This window comes from Capricornis sumatraensis, chromosome 1 (assembly GCF_032405125.1).
Source record: "Capricornis sumatraensis isolate serow.1 chromosome 1, serow.2, whole genome shotgun sequence".
Lineage (NCBI taxonomy): Eukaryota > Metazoa > Chordata > Mammalia > Artiodactyla > Bovidae > Capricornis > Capricornis sumatraensis.
Genome location: NC_091069.1, coordinates 177,773,153 through 177,786,774, shown reverse-complemented (window position 1 = coordinate 177,786,774; position 13,622 = coordinate 177,773,153). Strand labels below are relative to the sequence as shown.

Below are 13,622 nucleotides of genomic sequence, written 5' to 3'. Positions count from 1 at the left end.
CAAGGCAACAAGCTACCTAAGGGCAGAGTAGGGATCTTAGCCAGGCCTGCAAAGTTGATCTTCTGTGATGGATATTGTGCTTCTCCCCTACCCCTGTCTCTGTCGCAAGTCCCTGCACTGTCCTGCAGTATCATACTGGCTATTAATGAAAAAAAACTGGTTAAACATTTGCATCCCAATACTAAGTTTGACCTCATCTTCTATCTGAAAGATATCTGACTTTCCTGGTGGCTCAGACGGTAAAGCGTCTGCCTACAATGTGGGAGACCCGGGTTCGATCCCTGGGTCGGGAAGATCCACTGGAGAAGGCAATGGCACCCCACTCCAGTACTCTTGCCTGGAAAATCCCATGGACAGAGGAGCCTGGTGGGCTACAGTCCAGGGGGTCGCAAAGAGTCAGACACAACTGAGCGACTAAACTTTCTTTTCTATCTGAAAACTCTAAAAGTCAGGATATTTACTGGCTCTGGAAAAATAGTCTGTACAATTCAGTTGTAAAGTTCGAGCCGAGGCCCCAAAACTCATCTTTTAAGCTCTGTGAGGTTTTAGTATCAGGAGGCTCCTGGTCGGCATCTGCCTGATTCCTGTTCTGTTGCTTCACTTTGTCTTGTCTCCTCTGTTGTGACTTGATATCACACCTGTGAACAATAGCTGTTTTAAGTTCAAGCTTTAAAATATTGAAGCCAGGGAGCAGTTACCATATGTTTTTCTGGAGGAGTAACAAACAGACCTGTGTTTTGCCAGACCTGTCTTTCTGTTCACCTGTGATGACACTTTGCCTCTGGCAGAGGCGTGGGTTGGCAGTGGCCTGCTGCAGGGTCGGGGCGTTGAGTGCTGCAGTGCATCCATATGGGGCCTTTTGAAGGAGGCCACCATCATCTTCATTACCCCCCACCATGTTTGGTTTCAGGTCAAACAATAGGAAGGGAACAGAGCCCTGCCCACCAACAGAAAATTGGATTAAAGATTTACTGAGCAAAACCCAGTTTCCCCCACAGTCAGTCTCATCAGGAAGCTTCCATAAGCCTTTTATCCTTATCTTTCAGAGGGCAGACAGAATGAAAACCACAATCACAGAAAACTAATCAGACTGATCACATGGACCACAGCCTTGTCTAGCTCAATGAAACTATGAGCCATGCTGTGTAGGGCCACTCAAGACAGATGGGTCATGGTGGAGAGTTCTGCCAAAATGTGGTCCACTGGAGAAGGGAATGGCAAACCACTTCAGTATTCTTACCTTGAGAACCCCATGAACAGTATGAAAAGGCAAAAAGATAGGACACTGAAAAATGAACTCCCCAGGTTGGTAGGTGCCCAGTATGGTACTGGAGGAGATAATTTCTCCAAACTGGAGAAATAATTCCAGAAAGAATGAAGAGATGGAGCCAAAGAGAAAACAATGCCCAGTTATGGATGTGACTGGTGATGGAAGTAAAGTCCGATGCTGTAAAGAACAATATTGCACAGGAACCTGGAATGTCAGGTCCATGAATGAAGGTAAATTAGAAGTGGTCAAACAGGAGATGGCAAGAGTGAACATTGACATTTTAGGAATCAGCAAACTAAAATGGACTAGAATGGGCGAATTTAATCCAGATGACCATTATATCTACTACTGTGGGCAAGAATCCCTTAGAAGAAATGGAGTAGCCTTCACAGTCAACAAAAGAGTCCAAAATGCAGTACTTACTGCAATCTCAAAAACGGGAGAACAATCTCTGTTTGTTTCCAAGGCAAACCATTCAGTATCACAGTAATCCAAGTCTATTCCCCAACCAGTAATGCTGAAGAAGCTGAAGTTGAATGGTTCTATGAAGACTTACAAGACCTTCTAGAACTAAGACCCAAAAAAGATGTCCTTTTCATTAAAACGGACTGGAATGCAAAAGTAGGAAGTCAAGAGATACCTGGAGTAACAGGCAAATTTGGCCTTGGAGTACAAAATGAAGAAGGGCAAAGGCTAATAGAGTTTTGCCAAGAGAATGCACTGATCATAGCAAATACACTCTCAACAACACAAAAGAAGACTCTATACATGGACATCCCCAGATGGCCAACACTGAAATCAGATTGATTATATTCTTTGCAGCCAAAGATGGAGAAGTTCTATACAGTCAGCAAAAACAAGACCAGGAGCTGACTGTGGCTCAGATCATGAACTCCTTATTGCCAAATTCAGACTCAAATTGAAGAAAGTAGGGAAAACCACTAGACCATTCAGGTATGACCTAAATCAAATCACTTATGATTACACAGTGAAAGTGACAAATAGATTCAAGGAATTAGATCTGATAAACAGAGGCCCTGAAGAACTATGGACAGAGGTTCATGAGATTGTACAGGAGGCAGTGATCAAGACCATCCCCAAGAAAAAGAAATGCAAAAAGGCAAAATGGTTGTCTGAGGACGCCTTACAAATAGCTGACAAAAGAAGAGAAGCTAAAGGCAAAGGAGAAAAGGAAAGATATGCCCATTTGAATGCAGAATTCCAAAGAATAGCAATGAGAGATAAGAAAGCCTTCCTCAGAGATCAATGCAAAAAAATAGTTAAAAACAATAGAATGGGAAAAACTAGAGGTCTCTTCAAGAAAATTAGAGATATCAAGGGAACATTTCATGCAAAAATGGGCACAATAAAGGACAGAAATGGTATGGACCTAACAGAAGCAGAAGATAATAAGAGGTGGCAAGAATACACAGAAGAATAATACAAAAAAGATCTTCCTGACCCAGATAACCACCATGACGGTGTGATCACTCAACTAGACTCAGACATCCTGGAATGCAAAGTGAAGTGGGCCTTAGGAAGCATCACTACAACAAAGCTAGTGGAGATGATGGAATTCCACTTGAGCTATTTCAAATCCTAAAAGATGATATGTGAAAGTGCTGCACTCAATATGGCAGCAAATTTGGAAAACTAGGCAGTGGCCACAGGACTGGAAAAGGTCAATTTTCATTTCAATCCCAAAGAAAGGCAATGCCAAAGAATGCTCAAACTACTGCACAATTGCACTCATCTCACATGCTAGAAAAGTAATGCTCAAAATTCTCCAAGCCAAGCTTCAATAGTACATGAACCAAGAACTTCCAGACATTCAAGCTGGATTCAGAAAAAGCAGAGGAACCAGAGATCAAATTGCCAATGTCCGTTGAATCATTGAAAAAGCAAGAGAATTCCAGAAAAACATCTACTTCTACTTTATTGACTATGCCAAAGCTTTGACTGTGGATCACAACAAGCTGTGGAAAACTCTTAAAGATATGGTAAATTCTTATACAGACCACCTTACCTGCCTCCTGAGAAATCTGTATGCAGGTCAAGAAGCAACAGTTAGAACTAGACATAGAACAACAGACTGGTTCCAAATTGGGAAAGGAGTATGCCAAGGTGGTATATTGTCACCCTGCTTATTTAAATGCAGAGTACATCATGCGAAATGCTGAGCTGGATGAAACAGCTTGAATCAAGATTGATGGGAGAAATATCAATAACCTCAGATATGCAGATGACACCACCCTTATGGCAGAAAATGAAGAAGAACTAAAGAGTCTCTTGATGAAAGTAAAAGAGGAGAGTGAAAAAGCTGGCTTAAAACTCAGCATTCAAAAAAGGAAGATCATGGCATCCAGTCCCATCACTTCATGGCAAATAGATGGGAAAACAGTGGAAACAGTGAGAGACTTTATTTTTTTGGGCTCCAACATCACTGCAGATGGTGACTGCAGCCATGAAACTAAAAGATGCTTGCTCCTTGGAAGAAAAGCTATGACCAACCTAGACAGCATATTAAAAAGCAGAGACATTACTTTGCTGACAAAGGTCTGTCTAGTTAAAGGTATAGTTTTTCCAGTAGTCATGTGTGGATGTGAGAGGTGAACCATAAAGAAAGCTGAGTGCCAAAGAATTGATGCTTTTTGAACTATGGTGTTGGAGAAGACTCTTGAGAGTCCCCTGGACTGCAAGGAGATCAAAGCAGTCAATCCTAAAGGAAATCAGTCCTGAATATTCATTGAAAGGACTGATGCTGAAGTTGAAACTCCAATACTTTGGCCACATGATGCGAAGAATTGACTCCTTGGAAAAGAGCCTGATGCTGGGAAAGATTGAAGGCAGGAGGAGAAGGGGACGACAGAGGATGAGACGGTTGGATGGCATCACTGACTCATTGGGCATGAGTTTGAGCAAGCTCTAGGAGTTGGTGATGGAAAGGGAAGCTTGGCGTGCTGCATTTCATGGGGGTCTCAGAGAGCGACTGAACTGACTGAACAAACACATTGTCAGACTTGTTTTTCTGTTCACCTGTGATGATACACTGGTGTTGATGAAAAGTTCCATCGTGCAGTCAGCTGAGATTCCCACTGATCTTTGAGTCAAGGGAGTGAGAATCCCCATCAGGAAGGGTCCATTTGGATTGGTTTAACAAGATACCACAAACTTATAAACAACATAATCTCCACTTATGGCTTATTAACAACATAACCTTATTTCTCACAGTTCTGGAGGCTGAAAGTCTGAGATTACGGTTCTGGCATAATGAGGGCCTTCTTCCTGGTTCATAGTCAGCAACTTCTCACTATGTCCTCACTATGTGGTGGAAGGAGTGAAGGAGACTTTTTATAAATGCCTGGTGTCTCTTATAGGAACACTAATCTTCTTCATGAGGGCTCCACCCTAATGACCTAAGCAGCTTCCTAAGGCCCCACTTCCTGACATCATTACATCAGAATTTCAACATATAAATTTGGGAAGCACTGTTTCCATCACCTTCCAAAAGGTGGGTTCCAAGGTGTATGAAATTTGGAGGGAATAAACTGAAGACAATGAAGTCAAATGTAGTTCATTTTTTGCAGAGAAATGGGTGGAATCCATTGAAGTTCCTAAGTTTTCAGAACTCTAAGAGCCAGGCTGTCATGCTTGCTTATAAATAGGAGCTGGTGAGTAGAATGGGGCTGGAGACCCAGACTTGGAAGGTACTTTAATCCTACTTGCAAATATTGTATTTAGACACTTAACAAATATAGTTAGCAAGTAACCAGGTTACTCAACAGAGGCCTCAGTTTCCCTATCTGTAAAATGGAGATAATAAGACTCACTCTCACTATTGGAGAAGGCAATGGCAACTCACTCCAGGACTCTTGCCTGGAAAATCCCATGGACGGAGCAGCCTGGTAGGCTGCAGTCCGTGGGGTCGCAAAGAGTCGGACACAACTGAGCAACTTCACTTTCACTTTTCACTTTCATGCATTGGAGAAGGAAATGGCAACCCACTCCAGGGTTCTTGCCTGGAGAATCCCAGGGACGGGGGAGCCTGGTGGGCTGCTGTCTATGCGGTTGCACAGAGTCAGACACCACTGAAGTGACTTAGCAGCAGCAGCAGCATCTTAGAATGTGGAAAGAATTAAATGAGATATGCATGTAAAGTTCCTGGATTTAGCAGGCACTTAGTAAACAGCTTCTACATCTTTGGCTGCAAAGAATATAATCAATCTGATTTCAGTGTTGACCATCTGGTGATGTCCATGTGTAGAGTCTTCTCTTGTGTTGTTGGAAGAGGGTGTTTGTTATGACCAGCGCATTTTCTTGGCAAAACTCTATTAGTCTTTGCCCTGCTTCATTCCACATTCCAAGGCCAAATTTGCCTGTTACTCCAGGTGTTTCTTGACTTCCTACTTTTGTATTCCAGTCCCCTATAATGAAAAGAACATCTTTTTTGGGTGTTAATTCTAAAAGATCTTGTAGGTCTTCATAAAACCGTTCAACTTCAGTTTCTTCAGCATTACTGGTTGGGGCATAGACTTGGATAACTGTGATATTGAATGGTTTGCCTTGGAGACAAACAGAGATCATTCTGTTGTTTTTGAGATTGCATCCAAGTACTGCATTTCAGACTCTTGTTGACCATGATAGCTACTCCATTTCTTCTGAGGGATTCCTGCCCACAGTAGTAGATATAATGGTCATCTGAGTTAAATTCACCCATTCCAGTCCATTTTAGTTCGCTGATTCCTAGAATGTCGATGTTCACCCTTGCCATCTCTTGTTTGACCACTTCCAATTTGCCTTGATTCATGGACCTGACATTCCAGGTTCCTATGCAATATTGCCAACATCCCCTGGATCGTGGAAAAAGCAAGAGAGTTCCAGAAAATCATCTATTTCTGCTTTATTGACTGTGCCAAAGCCTTTGACTGTGTGGATCACAATCAACTGTGGAAAATTCTGAAAGAGATGGGAATACCAGACCACCTAACCTGCCTCTTGAAAAATCTGTATGCAGGTCAGGAAGCAACAGTTAGAACTGGACATGAAACAACAGACTGGTTCCAAATAGGAAAAGGAGTATGTCAAGACTGTATATTGTCACCCTGCTTATTTAACTTATATGCAGGGTACATCATGAGAAACGCTGGACTGGAAGAAACACAAGCTGGAATCAAGATTGCCAGGAGAAATACCAATAACCTCGGATATGCAGATGACACCACCCTTATGGCAGAAAGTGAAGAGAAACTAAAAAGCCTCTTGATGAAAGTGAAAGAGGAGAGTGAAAAAGCTGGCTTAAAGCTCAACATTCAGAAAACAAAGATCATGGCATCCGGTCCCATCACTTCATGGGAAATAGATGGGGAAACAGTAGAAACAGTGTCAGACTTTATTTTTTGGGGCTCCAAAATCACTGCAGATGGTGGCTGCAGCCATGAAATTAAAAGACGCTTATTCCTTGGAAGAAAAGTTATGACCAACCTAGATAGTATATTCAAAAGCAGAGACATTACTTGCCGACTAAGGTCCGCCTAGTCAAGGCTATGGTTTTTCCTGTGGTCATGTATGGTTGTGAGAGTTGGACTGTGAAGAAGGCTGAGCGCCGAAGAATTGATGTGTTTGAACTGTGGTGTTGGAGAAGACTCTTGAGAGTCCCTTGGACTGCAAGGAGATCCAACCGGTTCATTCTGAGGGAGATCAGCCCTGGGATTTCTTTGGAAGGAATGATGCTAAAGCTGAAGCTCCAGTACTTTGGACACCTCATGCGAAGAGTTGACTCATTGGAAAAGACTCTGATGCTGGGAGGGACTGGGGGCAGGAGGAGAAGAGGACGACCGAGGATGAGATGGCTGGATGGCATCACAGACTCGATGGACGTGAGTTTGAGTGAACTCCGGGAGATGGTGATGGACAGGGAGGCCTGGCGTGCTGCGATTCATGAGGTCACAAAGAGTCGGACACAACTGAGCGACTGAACTGAACTGAACTGAACTAGTAAACAGCAGCTGTTATTATTAAGATTTGTATTGTGTGTAGACCCATTTTGAGTTTGTTCAGACAGCTGAACATATGATTTACATTACAGTAACTAACGAATGTTATCCTTGGCAGATGTAGAGCTGTGGAACCAGAATAGCATCTGTAGCAGCTGAAGTCATTCTAGACTCTGGCCCAGTGTCCCTGCAGCAATTTGATATGGAGATGGCAGCCAGGGTGCTGTGGGGCAGCCTTGGCCTGCTCCGCCTGGCGTGGTGTCTCCTTCCACAGACAGGCTACGTGCACCCAGATGAGTTCTTCCAGTCTCCCGAGGTCATAGCAGGTAAAGCTTTCCATGTGTGGTTAAGATAAGTTTGTGCAGCAAAGTCTGGTAGAGGAGCTGGTTGGTTATTTACAGTGTGCATGAATGTTCAATTCTATCTGACTTTGCAACCCCTACCAGGCTTCTCTGTCCATGGAATTTCCCAGCCAAGAATGCTGGAGTGGGTGCCCACTTCCTTCTTGAGGGAATCTTCCCAACCCAGGGATCAAACCTGTGTCTCTTGCATTGGCGAGCGGATTCTTTACCAACTGTGCCACCTGGGAAGCCCCTGGATATTTAGTGCAGAGGGAGAAAAATGTCTGTGCAAATGAGCAGTAAATCCACAAGCCTCTCTGGCATAGGAATCTGAGAGTAGGAATTTCATATCTCCTTCCTGAGGGGCGACACTGACCTTCTAAGTGTTACCAATGAAATGCCAGCCTATTTGATGTTTTCCTGCTTATACCAACAGTACAGGTTTTCAGAACAAAAGCTGTTTGGGGCTTCTCAGGGGAAAGATTTCAAAGTTGGGCTTCCCCAGTGGTTGGGGAAGCCTATACAGGGCTGTGACATAATAATGAAACTTTGCTTCTGTAGGTTCATGTGATGTCTGAGGGAACTCAGACCTAGACTGCTCACTTGTTGGAACTTCGCTTCTAAGTGGTATAGGACACATCATTAAGACAGTTGCCAAAAACCTTGAGGCTTTTCAGATGCTGTGGTCACAGGCCTTCTTCCTCATGGCTCAAGATGTCTGCTTGAGCTCCAGCCATCAGGTTAAATACCGGGTCTTTCCCACCACCAGAAAAGAGATAGGCATTCCTATTTTCTTTAAGGCCACATTTTGAAAGTCACATACTTTTTTGCTCATTTTCATTTTATTGGTCAGAATATGTCATGTGACCACACCTAGCTGCAAAGGGATGCTAAAAATATAGTCTTTATATCTGACCACATGCCCAGCTAAAGAGACTAAGGATGAAGGAAGAAATGGATGTTAAGGAGGTATCAGTCCTTTCTGCCATAGACCTCAGCAGGTGGATTTGTTTTTAAAGTTGAAAAGTCCAGTCTTAATTAGTTTTTTAACCTTATTTACTTTTGTCTTGCTGGGTCTTCACTGCTTCACGGGCAATTTTCTCTAGTTGTGGTGAGCGGGGATATTCTTAGTTATGGTGTGAGGGCTTCTCATTGAGGTGGCTTCTCTTGTTGCAAAACACAGACTCTATGGTGTGACGGCTTCAGTAGTTGTGACACGTGGGCTCAATAGTTGTGGCCCACAGGCTTAGTTGCTCCACAGCATGTGGGATCTTCCTGGATTGGTGATTGAGCCCACGTCTCCTGTACTGACAGGCAGATTCTTTACCACTGAGCCACCAAGGAAGCCCAGGTCGGTCTTCTTTTCCACCCCGTTTTAACCTGAGCCAGTAAAAAGCAGCCGGATGATCTGACCCAAGACTTTATTTTTTCCCTTTCACCTTCTGACATAGAGAAAATTGCCAAAAGTCTGGATGAATAGGAGGAGAAGCAAAGAGCCTTAAACAACCCGCAGTGTTATCAAGTGGGAGATGTTGTGAGACCTGGAGCTAAGATGCAGAAATTAAGTTTTTTCCCTCATCCCCACTCCAAGCTCTGTGACAGTGGGGTACAGGGTCACGGACAGCAAGTGCCACACAGCAAGTAATTTTAATTACCCAAGTATATTCGTTTTAAAAACTAAGAATCCTAGATAAAACTAGTAACCTTGGACCATAAGCACAGTTGCTCACTCCCTTCTGCACTCTCACACTGCCTGGCCTGGAGAACAGTCATGATCACAGAGATGCGTTTTTGACTCTGGAGACCTTAGAGCGCCAAGAAGGGGAATGGAGCCTCCCCCTGCTCCTCCCCACACATGCTGTCTAGGGCACAGTGTTACCTCGCTTCCCAGGCACGGGGCTGCACAGCAGACCATCACAGGCCTAGCAGCTTAACCCTGGAGTTCCACCCCAGCAGCCCCTGCCGCATGGTGGTCTTCCCACTGCTGACCTGGAAGCTCACAGTTCTGTGAATCAGAAGTCCCCACCCAGCCTCCCTGCTCACGGTATCACACGGTGTGGGCCGGGCTAGTTCTTGTCTCTTCAGCACCAGCTGCAGATGACTCTGGTCTGAAGGATTCCTGTGGCTTTTGTCACACCCACCCGGGGGCTCTCCCTGCCTTGGGGCCAGCGGTCCCCCATGACGTCACCTGCTCTCAGGAGTGGGCTCTGTCAGCTTCACAGCCCCAGGGTTGTGTGGGGTGCAGACAGTCCTGGGGGCCAGGCTGGGGTTTGGTCTACCATGTTCCTGAGCTGGGATCTGGCTCACCTCTCCTCTCTCCACAGGGGATGTCCTGGGCGTCGAGGCCGCCCGGCCCTGGGAGTTTCACCCCAGCAGCCCCTGCCGCACGGCGGTCTTCCCACTGCTGACCTCTGGCTCTGCCTTCTGGCTCCTCAGGCTCTGGGAAGAGTGGGGGCCATGGCCGGGCGCGGTGAGTGGCTACATGCTGCTGGTGGGGCCCCGACTCCTCCTCACTGCCCTCTCCTTTGCCCTGGACCTGGCCGTGTACCACCTGGCTCCAGGCTGGGGGGCGGAGCGCTGGAACGCCCTGCTCCTGCTGTCGGGGTCCTACGTCACCCTGGTCTTCTACACAAGGACCTTCTCCAATGCCATTGAGGGACTGCTCTTCGCCTGGCTGCTGGTACTGGTGTCCCCCAGGGTGGCTGGGAGCCGCACACCTAGGAAGCCCGCTCCAGGCCCACGGTGGCATGGCTGGCTTCTTGGGGGCCTCGTGGTGGCTGGCTTCTTCAACCGGCCCACCTTTCTGGCCTTTGCTCTGGTCCCCCTCTTCCTCTGGGGCACTTGCGGAGCCACAGATTCCAGCTTCAAGTCGCTGACCCAGCAAGCCCTGGCGCTGCTCCCGGGGGCAAGCCTCACTGCAGTGGTATTTGTGGCTGTGGACAGCTGGTACTTCTCCGGTCCATCTAGACCCAGCACCCTTGTCCTTACGCCTGCCAACTTCTTGCGCTACAACCTGGATCCGGTGAACCTGGCAAGGCACGGCACACATGCGAGGCTCACTCACCTGGCTGTCAATGGCTTCCTGCTCTTTGGGGCGCTGCACGCCCATAGCCTGCAGGCCGCGTGGCAGCAGCTGCGGGCTGGCTTGCAGGCCTTTGCCCAGATGGGCTTCCCAAGGACACTGGAAGCCTGGAGCCCACGGCCCAGCCCCAGGTCTCTCCTCCTGCTCTTCTACTTTGTGCCCCTCGCCCTGCTGTCTGCCTTTAGCCACCAGGAGGCTCGGTTCCTGATTCCCCTCCTGGTGCCCCTTGTCCTGCTCTGTAGTCTACAGACCCAGCCGGCCCCCTGCAGGGGCACTCTGGCCCTCTTCAACATCCTGGGTGCCCTCTTCTTCGGCTGTCTGCACCAGGGGGGCCTTGTGCCTGGCCTGGGGCACCTGGAGCGGGTGGTTCATGCCCCTGAGGCCCTGCGTGTACCCACCCACTTCACACTCGTCTTCACCCACACCTACATGCCCCCCCGGCACCTCCTGCACCTCCCAGGCTTGGGCTTGCCAGTGGACGTGGTGGACATGGGCGGGGCTGAGGACCGGGTCCTGTGCCAAGCCCTGAACAACTTCACCAGACACCCAGCCTGCCAAGTGGCTGGGGGGCCATGGCTCTGCCGCCTGTTTGTGGTGACCCCTGGCACCACCAGGCTGGCCGTGAGGAAGTGCCGCTTCCCACTCAGGAGTGAGACGCTCATCTTTCCCCACCTGACCCTGGAGGACCCACCAGCCCTGTCCTCCCTGCTGAGCAAGGCTTGGAGGGACCATCTCAGCCTTCATATCCTAGAGCTGGGGGAGAAGCCTGACAATATGACACAGAAGCCACTGCCCAAGACTCAGCCCTAAGTGAGGGCCCCTTTCCACCTCTAAGTGTTGGCTAGACTGGGACAGAGCCTGATTCTCTTCCTTTCCTTTCCCTTCCAGAATCCCCACCACTGCCTCTCCTGTGCACAGCCTTTGACTGTTCCACCTCCTGGGTAAACTGACATCCACTTCCCCTCAAAAACCAAAGATCTGATCAGTCATGGTCCTGATGCCAAGGTCCCCAAAGAACCTAATGTAATCAGTGATGCCAAATGTCTATTCCTGCCCTATTCCTTCCAGTCACTGTGATGTTTTAAACAAATAAATCGCACTTGATTGTGAAAGGCGACAGCAATCTCCTAATGACACTCCTGAATGACTTCCCCTAAAGCTTTCAGGATGCCTTACCTCTTGCTGTCATGACAACCTTTTGGCCTCCTAGATACCTGGAAGGAGGCAGTGTAGTGATATTCAAAAGAAGGTAGCTCAGATTCAGGAGGCCTAGTTCGAGTCCCTGGTCTTCTCCACGTTGGCTACATGCTCTAAGAAAGCCCCTTCCCCTCACCCAGCCTGTTTTCCAGCCTGCATGATGGTCTCTGAGGTGTCTGCCAGCTAACACTGTGTTGTTCCTGGGTCTACAGTACAAGTTCCTTCCCAAAGCTCTGTAAGCATAGAAGTGGGTGTGGTGTATTTAAAGGCACTTTGGTATCTGTCTCAATGCTTGGTTATTACCAAAACAAGTAGTTCTGGAATTTTCCTCCTATCCACTCTGCTACTCCTGTCCCTGAGAGAGGTGGAAAATGTCTGCACCTCACTAATAGTTATTTATTTGACTGTGCTGGGGCTAGCTGTGGCATGCAGGATCTTTGTCACGTCTCGTGGGAACTTCATGGCAGTGCACGGACCCTAGCTGTGGCTCACGGGCTCCAGAGCATGGGCTCGGTAGTTGCGGTGTGTGGGCTGAGTTGTTTTGAGGCATGAGGGATCTTAGTTCCCTGACCAAGGATTGAACCTGTGTCCCCTACACTGCAAAGCAGATTCTTAAGCACTGCACCACCAGGGAAGTCCCTGCATGTCACTCGTCAGGGGTCAGAGAGCCCAGATGTTCAGCCCCATGGGAATGGAGACAGAAGGCTGGATTCTGGTGGCACTTGGCCACAAAACCTTAAATGTGGTCTGGTCACTCTCCATGTTCAAAGCCTCTGTCTGAAGCCCCTTCACAGGCTCAAGAGCAAACCCCATTCCAAACCCATACCTGCTGTGTTGGTGGAAGCCATCACACCTGGGCATGCTGCTCCCTGCAACACAGGGCACCCCTGCCCAGTCCACTGGGATTGTGAGCAGCTGTGGCACTCAGCCTGTCCTCATTCTCCCTCCTCACAACCCTGCCGTCTCTGGAGAACCAGAGGTACCCAGGCCTCTGCGAGCAGTGGGCTGGAGGAGCACCTTCCGCCAGCTAGAGCCCTGGGTCATCTTGAAGCTCCACTTCCCACAGGCTGCTGCTGGGGTCCCCAGCCACATCTGCCTCAGGACTCCAGCCCTGACAGAGAGGATCAGTGGCATGCTGGTAAATGTTTAGCAACCCATTCTCTAGAGGCAAAATAGCCCTTATTTCTGGTGTTTTGCCAACTTCTGTGTTGTATATACTCTCACCATGGATGATTTTAAACTACTAAAATGATGTTACTGAACTTGGGAGATGCCAAGGATCCCTCTTCTGAGCCGGCCTAAGCTAACTGTAGCACACTACCCAATAGTTCCCTCTTCAAAATTATAGGACCTGTTCATGATAGTTTCATGTTCTTGTGGTTTGTTACGAACTTTGGGTTTCTTTTCCTACCTGTAGTGCTTAGCATCATCTTGGGCACCTGTAAGCACTTACTTACTTTGCAGCTAGAGTTTTTTTTTGCCTAACAGATAAAAACCAAGTGCCGCCTGGAGATAACCCAGATTCTAAGGTCCCAGATTCCTCTGGGATTCTTGGGATTTCTCTCCTTCGCCAGGTAGGTTCACAAACTCAGAATTCCCTAGAGGAGCTGTTGGTGTAGCAGTCCATGTAGATCGTAGTGGCCTGAGTGCTAACAATTTGTTTGTGAAGTGTTGGTATCTAGATTTGTGTGGCACTAAGGGGTGATCTGAAATTGCCCTGCAGGATAGTGGAGTGAGTT

At 47.5% G+C, this 13,622-nt stretch overlaps 1 protein-coding gene across 3 annotated transcripts in view; it reads left to right on the top strand.

Moving 5' to 3' along the window:
* PIGZ (phosphatidylinositol glycan anchor biosynthesis class Z) overlaps positions 1–11,992 on the top strand; it is a 32,417-nt gene extending 20,425 nt beyond the window's left edge. For 2 of the 3 annotated variants that reach the window (XM_068976865.1, XM_068976856.1), the window contains exons 4-5: positions 7,382–7,589; positions 9,929–11,992. In XM_068976865.1, coding sequence (XP_068832966.1) covers positions 7,466–7,589; positions 9,929–11,496 — 1,692 coding nt within the window. In that variant the 5' untranslated portion in view covers positions 7,382–7,465 and the 3' untranslated portion in view covers positions 11,497–11,992. The remainder of the gene's footprint in view (positions 1–7,381; positions 7,590–9,928) is intronic. The other variant, XM_068976875.1, reaches the window with a different exon arrangement.
* Positions 11,993–13,622: the final 1,630 nt, after the last annotated feature.